The 27,570-nt window shown below is 46.4% G+C and overlaps 1 protein-coding gene across 1 annotated transcript in view; it reads left to right on the top strand.

Annotated features, from left to right (window-relative positions):
- Positions 1-25,375, top strand: part of CWH43 (cell wall biogenesis 43 C-terminal homolog) — a 74,122-nt gene extending 48,747 nt beyond the window's left edge. Inside the window, exons 13-16 of the mRNA XM_075544971.1 lie at positions 8,668-8,812; positions 15,731-15,792; positions 18,955-19,110; positions 25,051-25,375. Coding sequence (XP_075401086.1) covers positions 8,668-8,812; positions 15,731-15,792; positions 18,955-19,110; positions 25,051-25,129 — 442 coding nt within the window. The 3' untranslated portion in view covers positions 25,130-25,375. The remainder of the gene's footprint in view (positions 1-8,667; positions 8,813-15,730; positions 15,793-18,954; positions 19,111-25,050) is intronic.
- Positions 25,376-27,570: the final 2,195 nt, after the last annotated feature.

The raw sequence follows: 27,570 nt of genomic DNA, 5'->3' as shown, positions 1-27,570 counted from the left end.
CATATTATGCCCTTGAGTTTGAGGATGGATGCTTCCTGGCTCCGTGGTTCTTCTTTGGAGTGCTAACCACAGGTCAGAAGTTTGACAGGAGCCTCTCTGGGGGAGAAAGACGTGACTGTCTACTTCTGTAAAACATTGGCATTGTGGAAAACCACAGGGGGCAAGTTCTACCCTGTCCTAGAGAGTCGCTGAATCGGCATCGACTCACCGGCAGTGAGTTTGGTGTTTGGTATTAGAGGCTGAGGAGGTTCAATAGCTTGGGCCTTCATGGTCACACAACTAGGTGGCAGGTGAGTCAAAACCCTAAAGCCTGCCAGTGTTGGGGAACTCTTGGCTGCCAGCAGAAAGGCTGAAACTCTGAGGTCACCAAGAGGCTCCTTCGGAGCCCTGGTGGTGTCGTGGGCTACGCATTGCACTGCTAACCCAAGTCAGCAGTTTGAAACCACCAGCTGCTCTGAGGCAGAAAGAGGAGGCAGTCTGCTCCCATAAAGATTTACAGCCTTGAAACCCACAGGGGGTAACCAGACCCTCACAACTATCATGGGTTCAGTAGGCACAACTGTATGATGTGATATACAAAGATTATAGTAAAGTTATAGGGAATAGGTGAGGTGGGAGAGAGAATAAAATAAAGAAGTCAGACACATTTCATGGTAGCAAGCTCACCTCAGCTCCTCTTGGTGGTACATTTGGAGGTAGGAGATAGAGAGCAGGAGAGAGCTCAATTTATTTCTAGCCAAAGCTTGTATATCTTTGAGGACATGCAAGCCTCCTGATTACAGATAACAACCGATGTCATAGAAAGGGGTTGTAACATAAGCAATACAAGCAAGTGGAGGGGATGACCTAGGGGTGTACACGCAATAGTAAAAGGAGGGAATAGAGATACATATGTGGCAAGATGGACGGACCCTAGACTCAATACAGTAGCCTAACCCTTAGTCATCCTTGAGTGGCCCTGACCTTGCCTTCAGGCTCTCCTTCAAGGGAGCAATCATTGTCCTCATCAGAAGGGGGTGGGTCCTACTTAAGGAGGGTCAGACATTATAGTCTGGTTGCTCTAGATGGCTGATAACCCCTGGGGAGAATAACCTCTGACCTACTTTCGTTGACCTCCTAGTGTTTACCATGTGTAGCAAGCTGTGTCTTGGGTTTGGCATATATTTTGGGGAGACAACTTGGGAGAAATCTTTCTGAATCCCACAACAGGGGGCAGTTTTATTCTGACCTTATTTTGAGTTGGAGTCAACTCAATGGCAGTGAACTAGTTGGTTAGTTGTGTTTTAAAAATAGTTTCATTGGCATATCATTCATATATCAAACAATTTAATCACTCAATCATAATAATATTTGTGCAGTCATCACCACAATCAAGTTCAGAACATTTCCTTTTGGTCCTCATTGTTGTTAGTTCCCCATCTCTTCCCTGCTTGCCCCTAGCCAATTATCAGTCCCATTACTATCTTTATGGGTCTCTATACATAAAATCCTACCCTGGATTTTATATGCAGAAAATCATACAAAACACTAACAGGAAAAGCAAAGAAACAAGCAAAACCAAACAGGGATGACTAGCCAAAACCTGGAAAAGCAATAGAAAAGAAAGCAGAAACTATTAAAAACGGAAACAACTTCCAAATGGGTCAAAAGGAAGGCTCCTTTGGAGCCCTGGTGGTGCTGTTCAGTAAGCCTGTAAACCTTAGATTGCGAGCCACCAGGCCAGCAGTTCAAACCCACAAGCAGCTCCAAGGGAGAGAACTGAGAGTGTCTGCTCCTGCAAAGATCCGCAGTCTCGGAGGCGCTGGTAGGTTCGCTGGGCTTGGGATTGACTCCGTGGTGTGTGTTGAGAGGCTCCTTGGAAGAAAGGCCGGATGATCTGTGTCTGAACATTCAGCCAGTGGAAACCCGGTGGCGCTCAGTGCTACTCGGACACACCGGAGGTTTCTGTGTTCTTTATTTTCATTGCCTCAACGCGGCAAGGTCTCCTATACAGTTGTACTCAAGAAACAGATGACTGTTCTCTGTCCCCTTTTCCCCTCATGCCTAACCTCCCCCTACAGTGGAAAGAACAGACTAAAAACAGAAACTGGGCGCAGACAGACCTGGGGTGTGCTCAGAAAGTGGGGGGTGTCCCTTTCTCACTCTGTACGGAACCCCCCAACGGATGCCACTCCCTTTATCTCGGCTCTGCTCACACGCTAGCTTCCACCGTGGTGATGAGGCAGCAACAGCAAGAGCCTACATTCCCCTAGCGAGAGGGAAGCATTGGGATTCAAGGGTCAAGCACATGGGTTCCAGAATCACAATCTGGTTTGAATCCTAGTACTGTCATTAGCTGTTACTAACTTCAAGTCAATCAATGTTCTTGTGCTTCCACCCCGTCCTCTGGAAGCCAAGGGCAACCATCTTATCTAGCTGATAGGCTCCTTGTGAGAATTAAAGGAGACCTCATATGAAAAGGTAATGAATCCAGTAAGTGCTCAGTTAATGCTAGCCACTAATTATCCTTAAACCAAATCAGACTGCTCTAAGTCTAAGGAGAGTCCTTTTCTTGCACTGCCATCCAGGTGACTCATAGTGACCCTGTAGGGCAAGTTAGAACGGCCGCTGTGGGTTTCTATGACTGTAACTTTGTACAGGAGTAGAAAGCCTCATCGTTCTCCCGTAGAGTGGCTGGTGGTTTCGAACTTCTGACCTTATAGTTAGCCTTCAGGTTAGCAACCCATCTCATAATCACTCACAATCAGGGCTCGCTCCAAGGCTGAGTTCCTGGGTAATGCCAACCGTTCATTACTTGGCTGCTAAGGAAAGGTTGGCGGTTGCAATCAACCCAGAGGTGTCGCTGAAGAAAGGCCTGGTGAGCTACTTTGGAAAAACCAGCCATTGAAAGCCCTGTGGAGCCAAGTTCTCCTCGGACACCCATGAGGGCTCCGTGAGTCAGAGTTGATTCAACAGCCACTGTTGCTTGCTTGTTTGCTGCTACCGTGTACGTTAGAAAGTTTACAAGACACGTTCATCAAACATGGGTTGGACATCATCTACATCACAGGCAGGCCTGGGACACAGCCTTTGCCCTTGGCCCGGTTCTGTGTCGGTTCTTAAAGCACACACCTGTGTTTGAGGCCATTGTGGCATCTTCTGTTGTTGTTCTTCTTGCTGAGAATAAATACACAGATCTCATTTTCTAGTGATTCTAGCTCACAAATGTGAAATCCTATTAGGAGCGAATTATACACTGAGGGAGTGTGTCCTTAGCTGGGTCAACGGGGCTTTTGAAATTATGGACCACAAAAATCTCTCTCTTACAATCCACATGTAGGAAGCAGCCATACTTCTTAGGGAGCCATTGAGTAAACACCATAAGTAAAACTGTTACACACACACACACACACACACACACACACAATATCTGCTAATCTGATCATTTTTACAATGATTGCGGTCAAGTGAAGCATGTTCCATTTGAACCTTGTTTGGGAGGTGCTGTGGGCCTGGGCCCTTCGTGGGTGGGACCACAAGTGGCGTTAAGTTGTGCTACTCAGAGGCCTGGTCCATTCTTTCTAGGGTAACTTATTTGTTTCCGGGGAAGGTTGACATCGTCACTGTGGTTCTCGTTCAGCAATCTCCGCACACGTTGTTCAGTGACACTGGTTCCATGGGTTACATGCTGGTGGGTCAGTGGTTTGAACTCTGCACCAGCCCCGAGGGAGAGGGCTGAAAACCGTCTGTGTCTACAGAGATGGCTCTCAAACGCGCAGCCATGGAGTTGACAGGATAGAACTGCCCCAGTGAGTTTCTGAGACCGGAACTCTTCTTTTTTTAATCACTTTACTGGGGGCTCATATAACTCTTATCACAATCCACACACATTGTGTCAAGAGCATTTGTACATTTGTTGACATCATCATTTTCAAAACAAGAGCCCTTGGTATCAGTTCTTCATTTCCCCCCTCCCTCTCCTACCCTCCCTCCCTCCCTCATGAACTCTTGAAAATTTATAAATTTTTGTTTGTTTGTTTTTTTCATGTCTTGCACTGACTGATGTCTCCCTTCACCCACTTTTCTGTTGTCCATCCCCTGGGGGGAGGTTATGTGTGGATCTCCCCCTGGCCTTCACCTTCCCTTCTGCTATCATTATTCTCATTACTGTCCCAGAGGGGCCTATCTGTCCTGGATTCCCTGTGTTTCCAACTCTTATCTGTACCCATGTGTATGCTCTGGAGACCATGATTCTTTCTGGGAGTAGAGAGCCTTGTCTTTCTCCTTCAGAGTGGCTGGTGGTTTCAAACTGCTGACTTTATGGCTAGCAGCCCAAATTGTAACCATTATGCCCCAGGGCTCCCTCCATAAAGAGTACAGCCATGAAAATCCTCTGGGGCAGTCCTACTCCATCCTACAGAGTTGGCTTTGAATCAGAATTGATTTGATGGAAGTGGGCTTGGGTTGGTTTGGGGACCATGTATCAGAGGGAACAGAACCTAATGATGAGCTTACTTGCCAAGATGCTAGAAGGGTCAAAGGAGCACATGCGATCCTGGAGCACTCAGATCATTGTCACCGTACATCCGAAAGGCCCCATAGAGAAGACTGTGTTTCCAGAGCCCAGTGAGGTCCCCCTGGACCTGAGGAAGGAGGCCTCCTGACAAGAGGGATACAACTGCCACTAAAGAGTCAGCCCCAAAGGAAGTGGGAAAGATATACCCCGAGCTTTCTCTCCTCCCACCCTTTCATCTCCTGCTGATGCCTTGAGTTGACCAAACCCAACTGGAAACCAGCAGGGCAGGGAGCCTGCAAGGTGCAATCTTCACGCTCAGTCTCCCTGGACATTCACCAGGGCAGAGAATGGGTCTGTGAGGGCTAGAACGCCCCACTCACTGCCATTGAGTCAACTTTGACTTGGAGCGACCCTATAAGATAGTGTAGAACTGCCCCCTTTGAGCTTCTGAAATGGTTAACTCTACGGGAACAGAAAGCCTCAAAAGGTCTCCTGCAGAGTATCTGGTGGCTTTGAACAGCTACGCCATCAGGGTAGATTGAGAATAACCATTGACAAGTCCCTTAGCCTCCTGTAACAAATGGAGTTAAGATCAGCCACACCATTATCGTTAGACTTCAATCTCACCCGGTGCAGTACCTGGCAGAGGTAGATAGATGTTTACCAAGTGACGCTTCTGTTGCTTGTCTATTTCTGGTGACATTTAAAGATACTGACTTGGTCAAGTCTACACATACTTAGTCAAACTTAAGTCCTAGCTTCAGATTCGATGACAGTGAGGAGCCTCTAATCTTCCAGGTCCTGGGTAATCTCCTTCCACCTTCCTTCGACATGGTTTTCTCTGTTGCCTCCATTTATTATCTATTTTTCTTAGCTAGTGGTGCTTTAAAGACACCTATGTTGGTCTACGGGAGAACGAGACGGCTTTTTATTCCCATAAAGAGTTACAGTCTTGGAAACCACAGGGGAGATTCCATCTTGTTCTATAGAGTCACTGTGCAATGGAATCCATTCAATGGCAGTGAGATATTGGTCTGTTCATAAGATTTCCCTAAGGCCTAAGGGGCCATTGTTAGAACAAAACCAGGGAATTCTATGTGGTGTTCAATGAGGGCAGGTGTGCATCAGGGCTGTATCTTTACCGTGCATAATCTATATGCTAAACGAATAATCTGAGAGGCGAGACCATGGGAAGAATAACGAAACATCAGGATCGCAGTTTTAAACCCTTAAAACCTGATCAAGAGACAACAACCTGACAAATGGAGGGAAGGTTGAAGTTGTCAAGGATTCCATTTTACTTGGATCCACAATCAACCCCCATGGAAGCAGCAGTCAAGAAATCAAACCGTGTATTGCCTGGGGCAAGTGATCTTTACAGTGTAGAGACTCAAGATGCCACTTTAAGGACTGGGCTGTCCCTGACCCCACCCATGGTGCTTTCGGTTGCCTCATGTACACGTGAGAGCTGGACAAGACCAGCCCCTAGAAGCGGACAGCATGTGAGGTACAGTAGACCAGAGAGAAGGTGGAAGACCCAAGGAAACGGATGGACCCGTGATTGCAACAATCTGCTCCAACAGAGCAACAGCTGTGAAGACGAGGCCATGTGTGCCTTTGATTGTGCGTAAGATCGCTGTGCATCCTAGCCAACTTGACGGCACTTACCAACAGGACCGTGTTGGTCGGTAGGGTCGCTATGAGTTGGAATCGACTCCATCTCAGTGGGGTTTTTGTGTTTGGTTTGGTTTATGTTGGTCTGTGGGCAATTGGCCTTGGATCCAGTTTGTGTCCTTGTTTTTCTCCTTCTCTGCTATCCATACTCCCGTCCCTCTTGTCTTCTGACTTCTTGGTAGGTTCCCAGGGGGAGGCACTCGTGGAAAGTTGGAGGGAAGCAGGAGGAGAGAAGCCAAGGTAGTTTTTCTTTTTCTCTGTTTCCTCTGGTGTTTCTGGAGAGGCTGGGTCCCTTCTGTGGCTCTAGCTCCTCCTTATACCTGGTTCATAGTTCCATCTCACCAGCCAGTGCTGGCTTCTGCCCTCTGGTAATGCCACCGTCTCCTGTTGTCCCTCCATCCCTAGAAGCACCACTGGTTCCCAACAGCTGCTTACCTCTGGTTGCAACTTTGTTTGGTTTTCCATCATCATCTAGGGGACCGGACTCTATGTTAAATTTACTTAGTTTGAAATATTTATAGCTGGTTCTGTTTTCCTGACTGGATTATGTCAACTGGATCCCACCCCCATCCCCCAGAAGACTAACTCTAACCCCCCACCACCACCAAAGCTTGATGTACCTGCCGAATGATCATCGTTAAAGTGCTGCCGTGGCGTTTGGTTGTACCTGTTGTCAAGTCGGCCCCAGATTCACAACACCTCTGTACACAACAGGGCAGAGCACTGCCAAGTTCTGTCCCCTTGTGACTGGCGATCAGACCATTGTGATCCATAGGATTTTCATGGACTTGTTGCCCAAAGTAGTTCTCCAGGTCTTTTTCTTGCGAATCCACCTGATCCAGAAGTGCCTATGAAGCCTGTTCAGCATCGTAGCAGCATGCAAGCCTCCACTGACAGACTGGGGGTGGCTATGCGCGAGACGCATTAGCCAAGGACTGAACCTCCATGTCCACGTGAACGTGAATTCCCTCCTTGAGGCCCCACTGCCTCCCCGTGATACCAGCATAGGAAAAGGACCATGGTTAGGAAGTAGTTGGCCTGGAGTGTCGGGAGGCTTTTAGATCATCCAGTGGAAGGAGCTGAGTGGGTTACATGATCCTGAAGTGTTCTGTAGATGCTAAGATTCTCCTTCCTACCAGTGTCTCTATATCATTTGCTTTTCTGTGATATAGCAGTTGTAATGCCTGCTTCCCATCATCCTTGTCACCACTGCTGTCATTGCTGCCGCCACCGCCGCTGCTTCTGGTGGAGCTAACAGAAGGCAGAGTAATGGGTGGTGGCAGTGATGGGGACCGAAAGGGCAGCAGGAGTAGAGCACACCCAGCCCTGTTTGCCAGAGCTGCAGGGGCAGCCCAGGCCCCACAGCCAGCAGCCACCTACCCACCAGACACACACTCAAGTGTCAGGTGCTCTGCCTCACCTGCCTGTGTCCTACCTGTTGTCCAGTGCTGTAAGTCTAGGTGCAAGGTCTTTAAAACCATGAGAGGGAAATTAGAAACAAAAGGAGAGCTGTTCTCCATGCAAAAGGAAAAAGGAGCCAATCTGACAGGACCATAGCTGCTCCCCAATTGGACATTAGTCCATGCACACCTGAAAATAGAATAAAACAAATGCTGATTGTTCTATTTTCTAATATATATATATATCCCAATCAGCTTGACACAAATGATTTATGGAGAAGGGTCATGTTGCTCTTAATCGAAAGTTTGTAGCCTACCTAGTTGAAGCCCTGTGTGGTAGTTACATAATCTGGTGTCAATTTGGGGCTTGAGAGGATTAAAGTGAAGGGGTGGAGTCTAGTCTGTCAATCGGATCATAGCCAATGAGGCCTCTGTGTGGGCATGGCCTTCTGAGAATTCTGGGAATTCCTGAATTTCATCCTTGGAGGCGAGAGAGACTCTCTCTCTCTCTCTCTGCCCCCTCCCTTGGAGACGCTTTGCTGACAAGACACATGGCACTATGCTGATAGTCCCCATGCCCTGGGAACTGGAGACGCCACATGGACCTGCCCTGATGCAACCAGCCCTCTGGAGCTGGAGAAGCCACATAGAGAACCCTGCCAGTGCTGAGATGCTTACAACACCACTGATCCACAAGAGTTCCAACCAACTAGCCTGTGATCTTCCTGAATTCGGCATCATTACATGTGTTTCATGAGTCTGAAGAGGACTTTATAGATTGGTATCGGACACATGGACTAATATCAGACTTATGGACTTGATTTGGACTGGGTTGGGATGCTTTCTCAATATTCAATTGCTCTTGTATCTAAGCCTCTTTCTTACACATGTATGAGTGTCTATGAATTTGATTTTCTAGTCTACCTGGACTAGCACACCCTGTATCTCTTGTTTGTTTGCAATGCTTTAAGGCCTTTGCCCATGTAGTAATTCATCTGGCTTTGCGTGCTACTTGAAGATAGTCTTTGGGAATTTCAGTATGACATTTAGAAGTTACTTTGCAAATATGATCAAGAGATATATCTCTGCATTTTTCAGAGACGACCTGGACAGGAAACTTCAGGCAATTGCTGCTGCCAAGCTGCTGAAAAAGAGCTCTCATCAAGTGATCTTCCTGGGATACATCACCTCTCCGCCTGGCTCCAGAGATTATCTCAGGCTAATTGAACATGGCAATGTGAAGGTAACATGATCTCCATAGCATGTGTGGTGTCTTAAATAAAATGCTGCTTTCTTTCTGTGTAATAACCAACGCCACAATGTAATGTGTGTTCTAATTATCTACTGCCACATAGCCAACCACCACAAAACACAGAGGCTTAAATCAACAGCCATCATTTGTTTGCTCACAAGTCTACCCTGGAGGGCAGGCTTACTAGGGCCCGAGGAGCCGGGACAGGACAGTGGGTGGCTCGCCAAGGTCTGCAATCTGAAACCCCCAGCCACTTCGTGGGAAAAGGGTGATCCTCAGAGGCCCACGGGGCAGTTCTCTTCTGCCTGTAGAGTCAGTATGAGTCGGGACCCATGGCAATGACTTTAGTTTGAGTCAGCAGGGCCTTGGTGGCACCTGTGGTTAAGCACTGGGTTTCTACCCAAAAGGGGTCCATTTGAACCCACCTAGCAACTCCTCCAGCACAAGACCTGGTGGTGGGCTTCTGTAAAATCCACAGCCCAGAAAGCCCTTTGGGGACAGGACTGCTCTGTCACACAGAGCCCCTGGGAGTTGAAAGGGGCTTTGCTGCTCTTTGCTCCATGCAGCGTCCATGAAGGGGCTCAGGTGGTCTTTCCTGAAGGCAGCAGGAGTCTAAGAGAGGGCACACCAAGAGAGCCAGCCCAAAGCTGTGTAGACACATATGACCCCGCCTTTTGTAGTACCACATAGTGTTATTCCTACCGTAGGGGCCAGCCTGTTCACATCCGATGGGAGAAACATCCAACTCACCTCTTGTCATGAGGCCTAGCCAAGACATGGGGTGGTGGGGTGTGAGACACTGTTGTGGCCAGGTTTGGTCAATAGGACCTGATCTCACACATGACGTGATTTAACGATGCTCTTGGTACAAATGAAATGCCACATAGAGAGGTGAGCCGATCGGCTGGGCAGGACCACACCAAATCACAGAGCATCAGCCTCTAGCTTTCCCAGTCCAAAACACTTGAATTTGTCTGCGTACTTGGATCTGATCGCACTCTGGGGAACTGATATGCAAATCAAACCTTCCAGCAACTGACATGGACATTAGCGTGCTGAGGGCCGTCGTTTGCAGGGAGACATCCGTGTTTTCCTCTTTATTGAGGTTCGTGTAGCTATTTTCTCATTTTGCTTCTGACTTCAGGTCTTTCAGCTCCTGTCTACAAAGTCTCATCCACCTTATGCTGATTTTAGGTCTTTCACTCTTAGAGCAGGACGTTATTTACCCCACCCTTGGACAGGGGAGAGGGAGGGTGGTCTGATGGGGGTTTTCTGTATGTGACAGAAAACACAAAATAGCAGTGGCTGCCACAAGATTGAGTGGAGCCCTGGTGATGAGTCATGAGTTGGCAGATGGTTATGCGTTTGGCTGCTACCCACAAGGTCAGCAGTTGGAAACCACCAGCCACTCCGAGGGAGAAAGACGATACTGTCTACTCCCGTAAAGAGTCACAATCTCCGAAACCCACGGGGCAGTGATGTCCTGTTCTATGGGGTTGTTATGAGTCGGAATCGACGTGACGCCATGAGTTTGGGTTTGGTTAACAAGGGAGTGGTGGATAAGGGAAGAGAAGAGAGGTAATCATCTCAGAAAAGCGATGAAGGACAGATAAGAAGAGTAAGGGGACACCTGGAGAGGGTGTGATCCTGGAGATGACATCAGTTATTGTCACTGTGTATGAGACCTCAGACGGCACTGGGTTCTTATTGACTGGAAGTTCTCTGCTCTTGTTGGGGTTCACGTCTACAGTAGGGGGAGACTCACCTGTGGCTGGAGGGTGTAAGATGGCCCCACTCACTGGGTTCTAGCTGTTGACTGGGTCTTTTTCTCATTATGGTCTGTGGTCACCCCCTAACCTAGCCTGGGCTACATTTGCCAGGTATGTGGCCTTGGGACAAGCTACTAAACCCTCGTGGGCCTCAATTTCCAGATGTGCAATGTGGGGATGTTAGCATCTCTTGTCTCGTTGTATTGGTGCAAGGGTGGAATACAAGGTTTGCAAAACCCTCCGCAGGTGGTAACTCCACATATGTTCTCGGTGTGTGGCTGTGGGTATAAAAATCACACAAGACAAATGTATGAGTACACCGTTTTTAACTTACAAAAGATGGTTAGATGAGACCTGGAAAGTCTGAAGGAACCTCCATGCTAAGAAAGGGGTGCATCTTTGTGTATGTGTGTGTGTCTGTACGTCCACGTGACAGTGGGTAGGGGGCGTCGGAGGGGGCATGTGGTATTTAGCAAGGTGAATGTGACTTGGTTTTTATTTCATCCTCTGTTAGTTACCATTAGCATGATCAGAAGGTGTGTTAAAATTGGCAAAGGACTCTCAGACAGCTTTTTCTATTAAGAAGTTTATGGATACAGAGAGACTTGTAAGCCATAAATGCTTGCACACGCAGATTTTTCTCTTTAAGAAATGCATATTTAAATCCTACAGTCTTAAACGTAGAGAGTCTCTTTTAAAAGCCTAATGAAATAAAATGATCGTGAAACAGAGTCATAGTTTATTATGCTTGGGAGCCCTGGTGGTGTAGTGGTTGCGCACTGGGCTGATAAACATAAGGTTGGCAGTTCTAACCCACCAGCTGCTCCTTGGGAGAAAGACAAGGCTGGACTCCCATACTGAGATAGTCTCCAGAACTCTCGGGGCCAGTTCTTTCTCGTCCTATGGGGTCGCTGTGATTGGGCATCGACTGGAGGCCAGTGAGACAAAGCAAACCAGAGCCACACGTCTTTTTTTATAATCATTTATAGGAGCTCTTACAGATATTATAACAACCCATAATTCAATTAGGTTAAACATAATCGTACAATTGCTGCCACCATCGTTTTCAGAGCATTTTCTTTCTTCTTGAACTCTTTATTATCAGCTCCCTTTTATCCCTTCCCTCCCCCACCCTACCCTCCAGGAACCCATGTCATTGTATTATTATTATTTTATTTTGTTATCTTTAGCTCTACCTTACACCATACAAAGTATCTGTTCATCTAAATTCTGTTATTCGTTCCCCTCGAGTGGGGTTACATAGTCATCATTGCTATCGGTTACCCCTTTGCCTCACCTCTCTTCCTGTACCCTTAGGGAATTGTTACTCCCCTTATTATTTCTGAAGGGTTTACCTATCTGGGATGTCATGCATCGAACAATCTCAATTATACAAATGAATATATGCAGGTCTAACAAGATTAAAGCAGTAAATCTAAGACCATAATACAGTGGTTCTCATCCTTCCTAATGCCGTAAGCCTTTAATACAGTTCCTCATGTTGTGGTGACCCCCAACCATAAAATTATTTGTTTGTTGCTACTTCATTAACTGTAATTTGCTACTGTTATGAATCATCGTGTATATATCTGATATACAGATGTATTTTCATTGTTACAAATTGAACATTATTAAAGCATAGTGATGAATCACAAAACAATGTATAATTACATATTGTGAAATATTTATTTCTTATGACCAATAAATGAAATTTGTCATGTAGCATGGGTCACAATCTTCACGCTGGGTACTCGTATGTGGGCATATCTGCATGTGGGTGGACCCGCCTGGAAACGGATAGAAGAGCAGTGACTTGGTTTCTAAGACCATCAGAAATATGTGTTTCTGATGGTCTCAGGTGACCCCTGTGAAAGGGCCTTTTGACCCCCAAGGGGTCAAGACCCACAGGTTGAGAACCACGGCCATAATAGTAAGGGGATGAAATAGCAAAGACTGAGAGGATAGTTATGTGTTTCATCGGTGCTATACTGCACCCCGGATATATCATCCCTTCCATGTGGCCCTTCTGTGACGGACTGTCTGTTAGTCTGGGTGAATTAGAGGAGTGGTGCTCAACCTTCCTCATGCCATGATCCGTTCATACAGTTCCTCATGCTGTGGTAATCCCCAACCATAACATGATTTTCATTGCTACTCCATAACTGTAATTTTGCTACTGTTATGAATTTGGCAACCCCTGTGAAAGGGTTGTTCAACCCCCAGAGGGGGCACGACCCCCAGGTTGGGAACCACTGGATTAGAGAAACAAATTCATAGACGCTCATATGTGTATAGGAAAGAGCTTTACACAGAGTAACGGTACATTAAGAAAGCGTCCCAGCCCAGTCCAGGTCAAGTCCATAGTCAAATATGAGTCCATATGTCCAGTACTAGTCCATACATTCCTCTTTAGACTCACTCAGCGATCCAATAATACTGAATGCAGGAAGATCACAGGCCAGGGGGTGAAAAATCTCGTGGATCCAGTGGCGGTAGAAGCAACTCAGCACTGGCAGGGGTCTCCATGTGGCTCCTACAGCTCCCGGGGTCTAGCATAAGTCGATGTGTCTTTTCAACAGGAATGTCTCACAGGGAGTGAACATGTATCCCTCCTCCAATGAGCTATTTATACCTTGGCACCTCCAAATGAGGTCGTCGAGCTGCGTGCGACCTGATTGACAGGCTAAACTCCACCCCTTCTCTCTTAAGTCTCAACTTGACGACGGATTACGTAACCACCACACTGTCCAGTTATCTTGGGTCTCACTTTGTCCATGCGCCTTCATGCCAATTTGGTCGCTTGTTTTTGAACTACTGGGAGCACACTTCTTTCATTCGTTGGTGTTCTCCCCCACCTTCTAAATTGTTCATTTAATTTAAAAAACTCATTACAATAGTTTAAGTCGTTTTATTGGGAGCTCGTATAGCTATCATAACATTCCAGAGTTCAATTGCATCTGGCAGTATTGTACAATTGCTACCATAGTCAATTTAAAAACGTTTTCTTCCTTTTTGAACTTCGTGATACCAGCTATCAGCTCCCCTTTTACCCCTCCCCCCACCCCCAGGAACCCTGATTTATTTATTTAGCTGCATCGCACACCATCCAGATATCCATTCACATACAATTCTGTTGTTCGCTCCCCTTCAGTAGGGTTCTACAGTCATCAATGCTATTAGCCCCCCCCCCTTAAGCTCTCCCCCCCCACACTTCCTGTTCCCTCAGGGAATCATTATTCCTATTCCTGTTTCTGAAGCGTTATCTATCTTGGCTTTCATGTATCCAGCGATCTTAATTATAGAAATAAACATGCACAAGTCTAACAGGATTAATGAAGTAAAACAAATAAACACCATAATAGGAAGGGGAGGGAATATTGAAGAACCAGAGGATAGTTATGTGCTCATCGGTGTGATAGCGCACCCTGGATTTATCATCCCTTCCATCATTCATTTTTTAGATCTAGAACAGGTGTGTCATGGACGTGATCACGGAGATTTAAGTAAAAATCAATCAGGAGTCCACCAAGCTGAAGAGAAACACAAAACCCAGAAGGCAGTAAATTATAATGTATTCTTTCTGTGAAATACATTCTTTATTACATCTAATCATATGATTCCGGAATGGCAACAAGCCAGATCTGATTTTGTTTATAGGTTTTTTAAAGGAGAAAAAAATGAGGCCTCTACTTTCAGGAGCATTAACGTTTTCCTAGCACATCATCATGAAATGATTAAAAACGGCGCATTTCTGTTCTGCTTATCGGGTGACAAATAATCCCAGTCTCCAGCTTTCAACATCCGAAAGAGTCAGGATCTCTCTCAAAATATGCTTCTTCCCCTGATTGGATTCTGCAAACATGTTCTGAGCACCTGCTGAGCAGCAAGCTGCATGCTAAGTACCCGAGAGACAAAAGTGACAGGGTCCCTCTGCTCAGGGACGGCACAGATGTGCACAGCCAGGTAGCAGAATGGCAAAACCTCTGTGCGAATGTGCCACCCAGGATGACGACTGGGGGGACAGTCTCCTGCGCCTGGGCAGCGGGCTTGCAAGTGGCAGGGCGGCAGGAACTGCATCTCCGTGATGGATTTAGCAGTCCTCTTGCCTCTCTGGGTCACTGTCATCTTCACTGATTCATTATGGGGCCTAGACTGGCAGAGAGTGGGTGCTCAGGAAATGCCTGTCGAAAATTCGAAAGAGCAGAAAACGGCACCTGCTGCCTGGGGTTTGGAGAGACTGAACAACCCTCCTCCCGCCCCCCGACCCTGCTGTTGGGACTATAAATCAGTACACTCAATGCGCAAAGTGGGAATTGGAGTACCATAGGCCTCAGCAACCCCACTAGTTGGTGTGAACCCTATAGAAATAAGTAACACACGTGAACCGTTAGAAGCACACCCAGGGTCATTGCCGCATATTCCTAAGGACAAGAGGATGGAAACAGAAAGCCCATCAGTAGACGAAAGGCTGAGCAAACGTTGGTACATAATCAGAGGGGGTACCGAGAAGAGTGGCGGACCTGTGCACCACCTCACGGCATGGACAGACTTAGAGGACAGGGGGTCGTGTGAAGGCCTCACTCACTCACTGCCATCGAGTTGACGCGGACTCATAGGGCAGGGCAGGACTGCCCCTGTGCGTTTCTGAGAAGTGAGCCAACACAAACACAAAAGATACTATTGTATGAGATGATTGTTATGTTTTAATTAAGGAGATGTTTCCATACCAAAAGAAACAGACTTTGATGGTTAACAGGGGTGAGAGGGGAAGCAATAGGGGAGAGGGTGGACAGGTGTTGACCTTGGAGAAGGGGAAGATCATGCGTGACAAGGGGGCTGGGGACAGAGCAAGCCACTGGGAGGTTTGATAAAGTTGTTTCAGTTGTTGAATGATAAAGCAATGATCTGATATGTAAATCCCTACCCCATTCACAGTCAAGGGTATTTGGGGTTTTGGGGGGCGGGGGGATTCTGGGGTAGAGGAATCTGTCAAAGATCCTTCGGAGGCCAGTGGGAGGCAGGCAGGCCAACTTGCCTGTGTGTGCACTCGTGCAGCGCACACACGTGTTCTTGGCACTCTGAGACTCCAGGGCTGCGTCTTCTGCTTCCTTGAAGCATTCTCTGCTCTGCTTCTTCCCAGGACATCGACGGCACGGACCAGCACAGGTGGTGTGAATACATTATGTATCGAGGACTGATCAGGTGAGCACAGGTGTTTGATTGTCGTCATTCTAATCTATGACCACTGTCATCTATCTCCTGGTTCTAGCCTAGAAGGGAAACTTGACAAACGCTTTCATCCCGTTGCTTTTGATGGGCTTATTAGGGAGTTTAACACTTCTTTTAAAAGCTCATTTTATTGGGGGCTCGTACAACTCTTATCACAATTCAAACATACATCCATTGTCAAGCACATTTGTTGCCATCATCATTCTCAAATATTTGCTTTCTACTTGAGCCTTTGGTATCAACTCCTCATTTTTCCCCTCCCTCCCTGCCCCCACCTCCCTTATGAACCCTTGATAATTTATAAATTATTATTATTTTGTCATATGTTACTGTCTGATGTCTCCCTTCATCCACTTTTCCGCTGTCCGTCCCCCAGGGAGGGGGTTATATAAAGATCTCCTTTCTAGCCCAACCTTCCCTCCACCCTCCCGGCATTGCCACTCTCACCACTGGCCCCGAGGGGTTCATCTGTCCTGGATTCCCTGTGAGTTTAACTCATTTTGTACCGCGGAGCCTCGTGATTTAAGAAGGCAGAAACCATCATTCACACATCAATTTGACGCATATTTCTGGCAGGTTCATTACGTGCCAGACATTGTCTTCGGCAGTGTGGTCAGAACAAAACCCAGTAATCACAGAGTGCACGTCGCAGGAGAAAGACAACAGCTACAATAAATGATAGAACATGGAGGCAGAGGCCAGTGTGGTGGAAAGGGATCAAGGCTGGGCAAGAAGGAAGGGAAGTGCCGGAGGGCCTGGAGCACTGATGGGGGGCGGGGGTGGGGAGATCTGTGGGCAGCAGCCTGAAGGCAATGAGAGTGTTGACCTGTGCACATTTTAGGGAAGACCACGCCAGGCAGAAACACAAGTACAAAAGCTCTCAAAAGGAGTGGGATTGGTAGTGTGTTGAGAATGGTGAGGGTACTGAATGTACAAATGTGCTTTATACAATTGATGTATGGATGGAATGTGATAAGAGTTGCATGAGCCCCTAATAAAATGATTTTTTTAAAAAAGGAGTGGGATTGGTATTTGTGAGAATCAGCAGGGTGTGTGTGTGTGTGTGTGTGTCTGGAGCAGAATGAGGGGGGGGGTGGCACTAAGACGGTGCCGATCATGCAGACAGTGGATTGAGTTGCAGGTCTCGCCTTGTCCAGGGATCTTCAGGGAGGGAACACACTGCAGTCTGCTGACCGTCCCTGTAAGCCCCCGAATCTGTGAGGCTGTTTTCACCTGAGGCCTTTCCTCTCCGTGCGACAGTGCACGGAACTCTGCTGTGGGCTTCCAGGACAATGTCACCAGCTTGATTTAGTTCCTTTTAAAATGTTTACTTTAAGTAATTGTCTTCATGGGGATAGTCTTTTGAGAAACCAGTTTACAATAGAAAAGTTGAAACTAGGTGTAATTCGATGTTGTAAAAAACTGTTGGCCATCAAGCACCCATGGGAAATATAGAAATCATAGTAGTTCATAGCTGGGTTTAGTCTATCTGGGCCTCTGAGATCTTTAGGACTTCTCAAGAGGGTAGGATGACACTCTGTATATGTATGGGTATGTATATATGTGCTGACCCATGGCCCCATAGAAACCCCCCTTGTGGGTTTCTGAAACTCTAACTGTTAATGGGAGTAGAAAGCCCAGTCTTTCTTCTGAGGAGCTGCTCTTGGTTTTGAACTGCCGATCCTGCAGATCGCAGTCCAACATGTAACCACGACACCACCAGGACTCATAAACACATACACGCACCTGTATATACATGCACATACACATCTACATACACACACATACATATACAAGGGGGCACAACCCCCCCAAAAAAACACGGAAAGATGCTCTGCTAGGTGGAACTTACATAGTATGCGTTTTTCCTGCAAGCCAAGCATCAAGCAGTTTGCTGTTAGTGCACCCAATGGCCTCACCTGGGAAGGCTCTCTCTGGCACCACAAAGATTTATTTATTTATTTATTTTTGGTAAAAGCAGTTTCAATCAAACCTTTTGTGTTTTGTGATGGTCAATTTAAGATAACAGCATGCAGGTGTGAAATTTTGTTTCCTCCTTGGGAAAAATGCCGCAGGAACTGTTGTGAAGTTGAACACAGCTTACAAGGACAGCACTATAGGAAAAACTCAAATGTATGAGTGGTTTCCTCATTTCAAAAAAGGTGAAATGCCCCCTTACTGAAGGGTTGTGGGGAGGAAATGAGCCAGTCAGGGTGCAGGGAAGCAACAAAGAAACCTACAACTTTCCTCTAGTTCTTAAATACTTCCTCCCCCCACTATCATGATCCCAATTCTACCTTACAAATCTGGCTAGACCAGAGGATGTACATTGGTACAGATAGCAACTGGAAACACAGGGAATCCAGGACAGATGACTCCTCCAGAACCAGTGGTGAAGTGGCGATGCCTGGAGGGTGAAGGGAATGTGGGGTAGAAAGGGGGAACTGATTACAAGAATCTACGTATAGCCTCCTCCCTGGGGGATGGACAGCAGAGAAGAGGGCAGGGGGAGACGTCGGACAGTGTAACATATGACAAAATAATAACAATTTATGAATTATGAAGTGTTCATGAAGTAGGGGGAGAGAGAAGGGGGAGAACAAGCAGCTGATATTAAGGGCTCAAGTAGAAGGCAAATGTTTTGAGAATGATGATGGCAACAAATGTACATATGCGCTTGACCCAATGGATGTATGTATGGATAGTGATAAGAATTGTACGAGCCCCCAATAAAATGATTTTTTTTTAAGTGAAATGCCGATTGATGACAAGCCAGGTTCTAGGATGACAGTAAACTTCCTGAACAGACGAGAATGTTTATCTGTAGTGCATTTGAAGTTCATTCCACCAGGACAGACTGTTAATTAAGCTTTCTATTTAGAGCAGCATTTCTCAACCTGTGGGTTGCAAACCCGTTGGAAGGTAAACGATCCTTTCACAGGGGTCGCCCAATTCATAACAGTAGCAAACTTGCAGTTATGAAGTAGCAATGATAATAACTTTTTGGTTGGGGGTTACTACAACATGAGGAACTGTATTAAAGGGTCATGGCATTAGGAATGTTGAGAACCACTGAGGTAGAGCAAGTCTACCACGTGAGAAAACCTTTATAACCCGTTTCTGTTTCTGGTACAGGATGGGGTATGCAAGAATTTCTCATGCTGAACTGAGTGATTCTGAAATTCAGATGGCCAAATTTAGGATTCCTGATGACCCCAATAATTACAGGGACAACCAGAAAGTGGTCATTGATGACAGAGAGGTTCCTGAGGAAATTCGCTTCAATCCCAGGTGAGTGCATTCCTTTACATTGTCGACCAGAGGGAGCAGTGTTTGGTGAAGGGGAAGGCTGGTGAGAACCAAGGTAAACCTTACTGAAGTGATTGACTCACAGTAACAGGAGCAGTGGACCCCAACATGCCAATGACTGTGAAGATTGTGTGGGACTTCATTCTGTCACCATCAGTCAGAGCCAACTGACTACCTATGAGACTCCAGCCACATGCCCTGTTGGGAATCTCAAGACCACTTTAAAACTAACTCCAATTTGTATTTGGTCCCAGGGAGTCCTTGTAAATCAGCGTGTTCATAGTCAAGATGATTAAAACCCATTTCAATTGAAGTTATGATCTCTACTTTCTGAGGTATGAAGAAACCTGCTATGGTCCCAACCACAGACAATTGAAGCTACCAACAGCTGCATCTCAGGCAAGGAGCCGTAGTGACTCAATGGTTAAGTGCTCAACTGCTAATTGGAAGGTTGGCAGTTCGAACCCACCCAGTTGGCCTGTGGAAGAAAGATTTGGTGGGCTTCTCCTGTAAAGATTATAGCCCCAAAGATCGTATGGGGGCAGTTCTACTCTGTCACACGGGACCACCACGAGTCAAAAGTCTACTTGGCACACCGCACTATCTCGGATCCTGTTCTAGGTGCTTTCTCTGTGTGCCGATCGATACTCTTCTCCCAGGAAGCTTGACTGAGGAATGTGATAGTTAATGGGTGGGAAGGAAGCTGTCAGAATCCTTGGGCTGTGATGACTCTCAGCTCTGGTTGCTCAATAAAATCACCAGCTTTTAAAAAAGCATGTAAATCATTTTATTGGAGGCTCTTAGAGCAATTACAACCATCCATACATCAATTGTATCAAGCATATTTATACGTAGGTTGCCATCATCATTTTCAAAACATTTTCTTTCTACTTGAGCCTTTGGTATCAGCTCCTCTTTTTTCCCCCTCCTTCCTCCACCCTCCCTTCCTCGTGAACCCTTGATAAATTATAGATTATTATTATTTTCATATCTTAGACCATCCACTGTCTCCCTTCACTCACAGTTCTGTTGTTCGTCCCCCTCAGGTGTGTGTGTGTATGTGTGTGTGTGATACATCAATCTTTGCCATTGGTTCCCCCTTCCCTCCCTTATCTCCCCTCCACCTTTTCCGTATCTTCATGGAATTCCTACCCCCATTACTGTTCCTGGGGTGGGGATTAACTGTCTAGGGTTTCGTGTGTCGAGAGCTCTTATCTGTAACCAGTGTACATGCTCCAGTCTAGCTAGATTTGTAAGGAAGACCTGGGATCATGATAGTGGGGGTGGGGAGGAAGCATAAAGAACTAGAGGAATATTGTGTGTTTCATTGGTGCTATACTGCACCCTGGCTGACTTATCCCTTCCTTGTGACCCTTTTGTGAGGGTATGTCCAATTGTCTACAAATGGACTTTGGATCTCCACTCTGATCCCCCTCATTCTTATTGATAGGATTGCTTGCTTTGGGTCTTCTGATGCCTGATACCTGATCCTGTCGACACCTTGTGATCACACAGGCTGGTGATCCATGTGGGCTTTGTTGCTTCCCTGGTAGATGGCCGCTTGTTTATCTTCAAATGTTTAAGACCCCAGATGGTATATCTTTAACTGCTAGGCACCATCAGCTTTCTTTACCAACTTTGCTTATGCACCCATTTTGACTTCAGAGATCGTGGATACCAGGTCATTAGAACAAGTGTTCTTGTGTTGAGGGAGGACTAGGATCCAAAGTCCATCTGCTACCTTAATAACGTAATACTTAACATATAACTACATGAATGTAGACCTTAATATATTTACATATGTACATGCCTGTATTTAGACCTCTGTAAAGGTCTTTGCCTCCTAGTTCTTTCCTCTATTTCCTTTTACTTTCCTCCTGTCCCACTACCATGTTCAATCTTCATTCAGCTCTCAGTAATTTCCTCTTGACTACATTGCACATTATAAAACCCACCAAACATTCTACTCCCTCCCCACCTTTGAATTTAGATCCCCTGTTCCCTTGTCGCTGAGTTTGTTAACTCCCTCCTCCCTTTCCCCTACTGTCTCCTATCCCATGTACCCCCAGAACCATTGGTCCCATTGTTTTCTCCTGGAGATTGTTTATCCTCCCTCTCTGAGAGAGAGAGAGAGAGAGAGAGAGAGAGAGAGAGAGAGAGAGAGAGAGAGAGAGAGAGAGAGAGAGAGAGAAGGGCTTGTAAATCAATAGTTCCAGGTTTGTCTGTTGACCCTTAGAAGTGTTTTCTGATCGGGTCTGCTGAGGTGTCGCGCCCTGCCCCCTGAGTCAGAAGTCTGTTTTGGGGATTCCTTGCGGGCTTCATTGCTTTGCTCCCCTTTCTGCTCTGTTGCGCTCCCTTCGTGTTTCACCCCAGTGGAGGAGGGCAGACCAGGCACAATTCCTGCACTGTGTCTCCAGTGCTCTCCCCTGTAGTACTGTGGGATGTCGTGTCTCATGGTGTCTCATAGTGAGGCCAGCCCTATGGTCCTTTCTGTGCATTCACTGCTCGGAGCAGGAATGTCCTCAAAGCTTGGTGGTCCAGGATGCGGTTCTCTCTCTGTTTCCCTCTTAGTTTATTCCCATGTGGTCTGGGCAGACCTGCTCTCTCCTGGGCTGTATCTTCAGTGATGCCCCCTGTAGGACGTTCTTCTGAGGAAGGGGTTGACGTAACTGGGATTGGAGCTGGCCTCACAGTCCTCTCAGTCAGTTCCCTGCTCCATGCAGAAAACCACCGACTTTTAGAAACTGTCACTGCCTGGATCACACCTCAGATCAAATCTAGAAGCTCTTTGAATGGTACTTGCACTTTGGGGTTAAACATAGTATTATTTCCAGATTATTCTACTGTGAAGTTAGGATTCAGAATGACCAGTGTAATGTAACTGAGGCTGTGGAGAGTGACTCAATTATTTATATTGCAAATATTCTGCCATGTGGCATGTTTGGAACTTGGTTTTCCTTTGAATCGAGATTATCTGAACCATCGCTTTGCAGCAGAGCATTTGAGTTGGGACATGCGCTCTCTTCTCCTCCGCGACCGGAAAACGAGAGGAAACATCTGCCTGAAGCTAGAACTGGAACATGTCACATACTTTATGATTATTATTTGACATTTCTACTGTGTTTGCCAGCTAATAACTACAGAATTTTCTCAGACTTCGTTTGGGTTGTGGGAAAAAAGACATTTAGCTTCCTCCTCTTTTTCTTCATTGTCTTGGTGTCTAACAAGAGAAAGCTGAGTTAAGTGGAGATAATGACAGTGAGAAGAGCTGTATGTAACTCTTGATCTGCTTCCCTTCTTGTACTTGGATCAACCCCGTGGTGCGGTTGTGAAGAGCAGGGGATCTGGGGTCACGTGACCTGGGTTCAAGTTCTCATTCGCGCCCATTAAGAACCGGGTCAAACTCTCACTGCCCTTGAGTTGATGCCCATGCATACTCAGAGTGACCCGATAGGACAGGGTCAGATGCCCCTGTGCATTTCCAACACTGTGTTAGCCGCTGGAGAGAGCCCCTCTTTCTCCCATGGAGTGGCTGGTGGTTTCAAACTGCTGAGCGTGGGGAGTGCCTGGTAAATGCTCAACCGCAACATCAAGGAGTGTTTGTAGTAATACCCCAAGCACACCATCATGCAGTCGGCTCCCACGCCTAAGGACTCTATTCGAGGTTTCTGAGGCTCGGGTACGCTTGCCTTTCTCATCAGAGCCGCGGTTGGGTGAGACCCACCCACCGCCATTGCAGTTAGCAGCAGTCTAAGTTTACCCAGGAGGACAAATAATATTGGAAGCGTCCCCTTTCGCTGACTGAGGTGGCTTTCGAGATAGAAACTAGAGTAGGATTAAAGGTGTCACTTCTAAGTTAGCAGCAGTGACAACATTGTTGTTGCTGGGTGTGGCTGAGCCTGCTTCAACTGATCGTGCCTCTGTGTACACGAGCAGAAAACACTGCCTGGCCCTGTGCTGCTCTCGGCACCGTGTGCGAGCCCATTGATGCAACCACCGTGTCACTCCTTCTCCCGGGGGTCTTCTTTTTCCAGGGACCCTCTGCTTTACCAAATATCGCGTCTTTCCCCGGACACTGGTCCCTGCTGATAACGTGTGCAACGTATGGGAGCCCAACTCTTGCCATCCTGACCTCTAAGGAGCACCCTGGCTGTACTTCTTCCAAGACGCATTTGCTTGTTCTTCTGGCCATCCAGGGTACTTTCAGTACACTTTGCCAGCATCATAGTTTAGAGACATCAATTCTTCGTTTGTCTTCCTTACCCATTGTAAAGCTGTTACATGCATAGGAGGCAAATGCACGGACCATGGCTTGGGTCAGTGGCACCTTAGTGCTCACAGTGACAGGTTTGCCCGTCAGCACTTTAAAGAGCTCTAGTGAGTAGCTTTGCCCGACGCAGTGTGCCATCTGATCGCTTGACTGCTGCTTCCCTGAGCGTTGATGGTGGATCCTAGTGTAAGGATCCAGTTGTGTAAGAAAAAGAAGGTCCTATTTCTTTATTCTTTACATCTGGGAGTGTGGGGAAATTCGAATAAAGTATTTTTGACTAACCACAACTGCAGATTCATTGTAACCGCCTGTGAGCAGAGCTCGGGATGGACTTGCCCACTCAGTTTAATTATGAAAATAATGGAAACATAACAAGAAGGCCTGCCTTACTTTTAAGTGGTCATATTACAAAAGATAGACACATATATAAACATTTATAAAGTAGAAATAGGCAAAGAAAACTAAGCATTCTCCAAATTCCATCTCTTTCAACTCCTTCATCCAACAAATTAAGCATTGGGTGCTGGCTGCCAACACGATGACAGGCCTTGTGCTAGAGAGGCACTGAGAACAGAATGGCCAAGAAGACCAAGTTGCTAGCCTTCTGCAGAGCATATCCTCGAGGGGACATTGGCAATTCAGAGGTTATCACCGGTAGTTTTTTGGGAGTGTCTTTGCTTTCCATATGACTGCATGATCAACATGCATATATAATTACCTCAACTTTGTCAATATGACATATATATGTATGAAATATACTTAATATCATTCTTAGTTTGATTTTTCCCACTCCATCATGTAGTATGAACTTCCTTTCACAACACAGTATTTCTCTTAAATTTACTTTTAATAATTGCTTAACGTGTTATTATGTGGGTGTGCCAAAATCTAGCGAACCAATTTAGGTGTTTTTGCCCACTTACTTTTCCACTATTTTAAAACTCTTCCAAGAATTTCTTTTATTACATTGTTGGCCGTTTCTTGGATGACATTCTTAGGCTCCAGTTCTCAATGTGAACAGCAGGGTCAAAGGCTCTGCAAAATGTGATTACTCCTTATCATTGTCCTTTCAAGATGACAATGCAGACAAACCTCCCCGCCTCCTCCCTCCGTTACAGGCGTTCTGTGGCTGTGACTGCGGAAGGCAAGGGAAACAGATGCCTCACTGGCTCACATGTTGGCTTTCTTTCCAGGATAGTTAGTTATTCATGAGCCAAGTAAACAGCTAATCTGCAGCAGGTGAGTCCTTGTAGAAGATATAGAAGTTTCACACTAGAGTAACATGAGCAATAGTTCGTGTTTCGTGTCCACTTCACCTGAGAAATGGATTTTGTTCCAATGGAGGCGAGTGAGAAAACCCAGACTTATTTTTCAGCCATGTCAGCAGCCAACAATTCCGAAGAGTTGCGCTTTTAGAGTGATCTATTGCTGCAGACAGAGAGAACTTGGAAGTTAACGATGTAGTCTGCCTTTCCATATGCAGGAGTCCCTTTGTGCATTTTCACTTTCTGTTTCATAACAGCTCTCTTTCTCTTGTGCCGGGTAAGTAAAATCCCCATGGATTCTACCTGGGGTTTTACGGGAGAGCATCCGTGCCAGTTCAATGTCTCATGCATGCCAATAGCTTTTCTTTCTCGTTTATTTTTTTAAAGATTTGGATCCTACAGAGAAGGCCACAATTACGAGAAGAACCATCATTTCCATATGAGTACTCCCAAGTACTTTTTATGAATATTGAAAACAAGACGTCATTAGGTTGGCAAGACGATGGGAGGAGGGACCGAAAATGACAAGAAGAGACTGAAGAGAGTGGAACAACACGCACACAGGACCTCAACGTTGAGTAAGAATGATTTCTACACAATGGAAAATTCCACATATCGATTAATAGAAGTGTTATCAATTGCTTTCAAATTATTGATTTGAAAACAAAATAGAAGGTAATATGAAAAGATTGACTCTTAAAGATAAAATAATAAAATGACCTCATTTTTTTGGTGGTGGTGAAATGTATTTATTTAACAAAAGGTTTACCAGTTCAACTATTTTCTTGTGACATTCATTCCATTTACCCTGCAGTGCAACAATTTATTCATTGCCAAATGTTTCATCCCCCTTCACAGAAGCTCAGTAAAATGTCTATCTTTTTCCTGATTAAAAAAAAGGGAGAAGAGATTGATTTGTTGAGCAGCTCAAAGCACCTTTACAAAATCAAGCAGTCTTAAATCCTTTTTGGAACAGAGCAGGAAATAAATGTTTAAAGAGGAAGTCTGCTTGCTAGAAGAAGAATGTACCCAGAACGGCAGCTGACTTGGCAGCTACAGCGGCGGCACCTCCATTGCCGTCCCTCCCTGGGCTCCACCGCATCATCTGTCCTTTCCCACCGCTTGATGGCAGCTTATGATGCATGAGATTGAGGCTTCCAATCAGTCAGGTCACCGGCTCTCCGCAAGCACATTCCACACATGGAAGGGTTTGAGAGAGTGAATCGTCCTCCCTTAACTGAACAAGAAGGGCGAATTCCACTCATTACTGCCGTCTCTGTTTCCAGGGAATAGTGTTTTGAAAGTCGTTCGTGGAGGCATCAAGCTCTTAGGACTAAAAAAGGCTCGAATGCTGTTTCCTCTTTGGGACTGGGGCTACCAATGAGAAGAAAGCCAATGCCCAAAGGTTCCATGTCCCCATCTGGGAGGGCTCCTGGGATCTATTTCATAAGCATGCACTGAGCACACGGCTACATGTGTCCCTGTGATGGTTTTAAAGATGTATCCACAACACTTTGACACTTCTTCCAAAAGAGGCAGCACCGATGGGCTCAAGCACAGGAACAATTGCGAGGATGGTGCAGGACGGGGCGGTGTTTCGTTCTGTTGTGTGTTCGGTCGCTATGGGTCGGAACCAACTGGATGGCCCCTAGCAACAACAACACAATCCTCAATGGCGCGCGCCCGACTTAGTGATTTCCTTCTAATGAAGAGAACAGAGCGATAGAGAGCGTGCAGCTGCCCAGCCGAGGTCATAAAAGGCATCCTGGCCTCTGCGCGGATCTCCCGCTCGTGCTCCTGGAGAAGCCAGCAGCCCTTCAGAGGGGTCTGCATGGTCGAGAGCTGAGACCGCTTGCCAACAACCGTGTAAGTGAGTTGTCTGGGCTGGTGCCAATGGCTCCAGCCAGTCTTCAGACGATGCCAGCCCTTGACATCTCATGAGAAATCCTGAGTCCTCACTAGCCAGCCTAGCTGTTCTCAAATCCGTGACCCACAGAAGCTATGAGAGACTAACTGGATCTTAAAAAAAAAAAAAAAACAACCACCATTATAGATGGAGAAGAGAAGGTCTGATGGGCAGAGTTGTTCAAACCTAACAGCCGCTCTTTGGCAGTCTGCTTCCATAAAGGATTGCCGCCTTGGAAACCACCTGGGCCAGGTCTGCGCTGTCCCATAGGGTTGCTATGAATGACCCAGAGTCAACTTGATGGCAAGGGGTCTGGCTTTGGTCTTGGTTTATAGGGCGGTGCATCTATTTGGGTGATACGTTATGTATCACATAACTAATAATACAGCCCTTGAACCTAGTCAGGTTTGGGAATTTTATTGATCGGTGCTCTGTGACTAACTGAAATGACAATGGTACAAACCCACCATCGGCTCCACAGGAGAAAAAACCTGACAAACTGCTTCCGTAAAGATTCTAGCCGAGGAAACCTGCCTTAGGGGGCAGCTCTGTCCAGTAGAGTGGCCGTGGATCAGAATCCAGGACACACAATAATATCTCAATAGAAGAGTGTCTGGGTGATGCATGCAGTGACATGGTTGCCTGCCAGCTGCAAGGTGGTGGTCTGAGTCTATCAAGGAGTGATGATCCACTCCCACCATGACTGCACCCTAGGGAGCCCTCTGGGGCAGTTCTGTACTGCCATGGAGGGTTGCCACGAGACAGAGTGGATGACAACAGATTGGTTTTGTCCAATATCCATGCTACTATGTATGATATGGTTGTGGTGGGGCAGAGGGGTTTCAGTTAACTGAAAAAACAAAACAAAGCACTGCTGTTTCTCTGGACCCTAGCCATGCAATTTGGGAGCTAGAAGGAATCAAAAATAGCTTGACTCTTAATGACTGATTATTGACAATTGGGCCAGGCCCTTGACTAACATTAGTGCCTGACCACAATGC

The sequence above is a fragment of the Tenrec ecaudatus genome, chromosome 3 (genome assembly GCF_050624435.1).
Source record: "Tenrec ecaudatus isolate mTenEca1 chromosome 3, mTenEca1.hap1, whole genome shotgun sequence".
Taxonomy (NCBI): domain Eukaryota; kingdom Metazoa; phylum Chordata; class Mammalia; order Afrosoricida; family Tenrecidae; genus Tenrec; species Tenrec ecaudatus.
The sequence above is the reverse complement of the archived record's forward strand: the minus strand, read 5'-3'. Positions and strand labels throughout refer to the sequence as shown.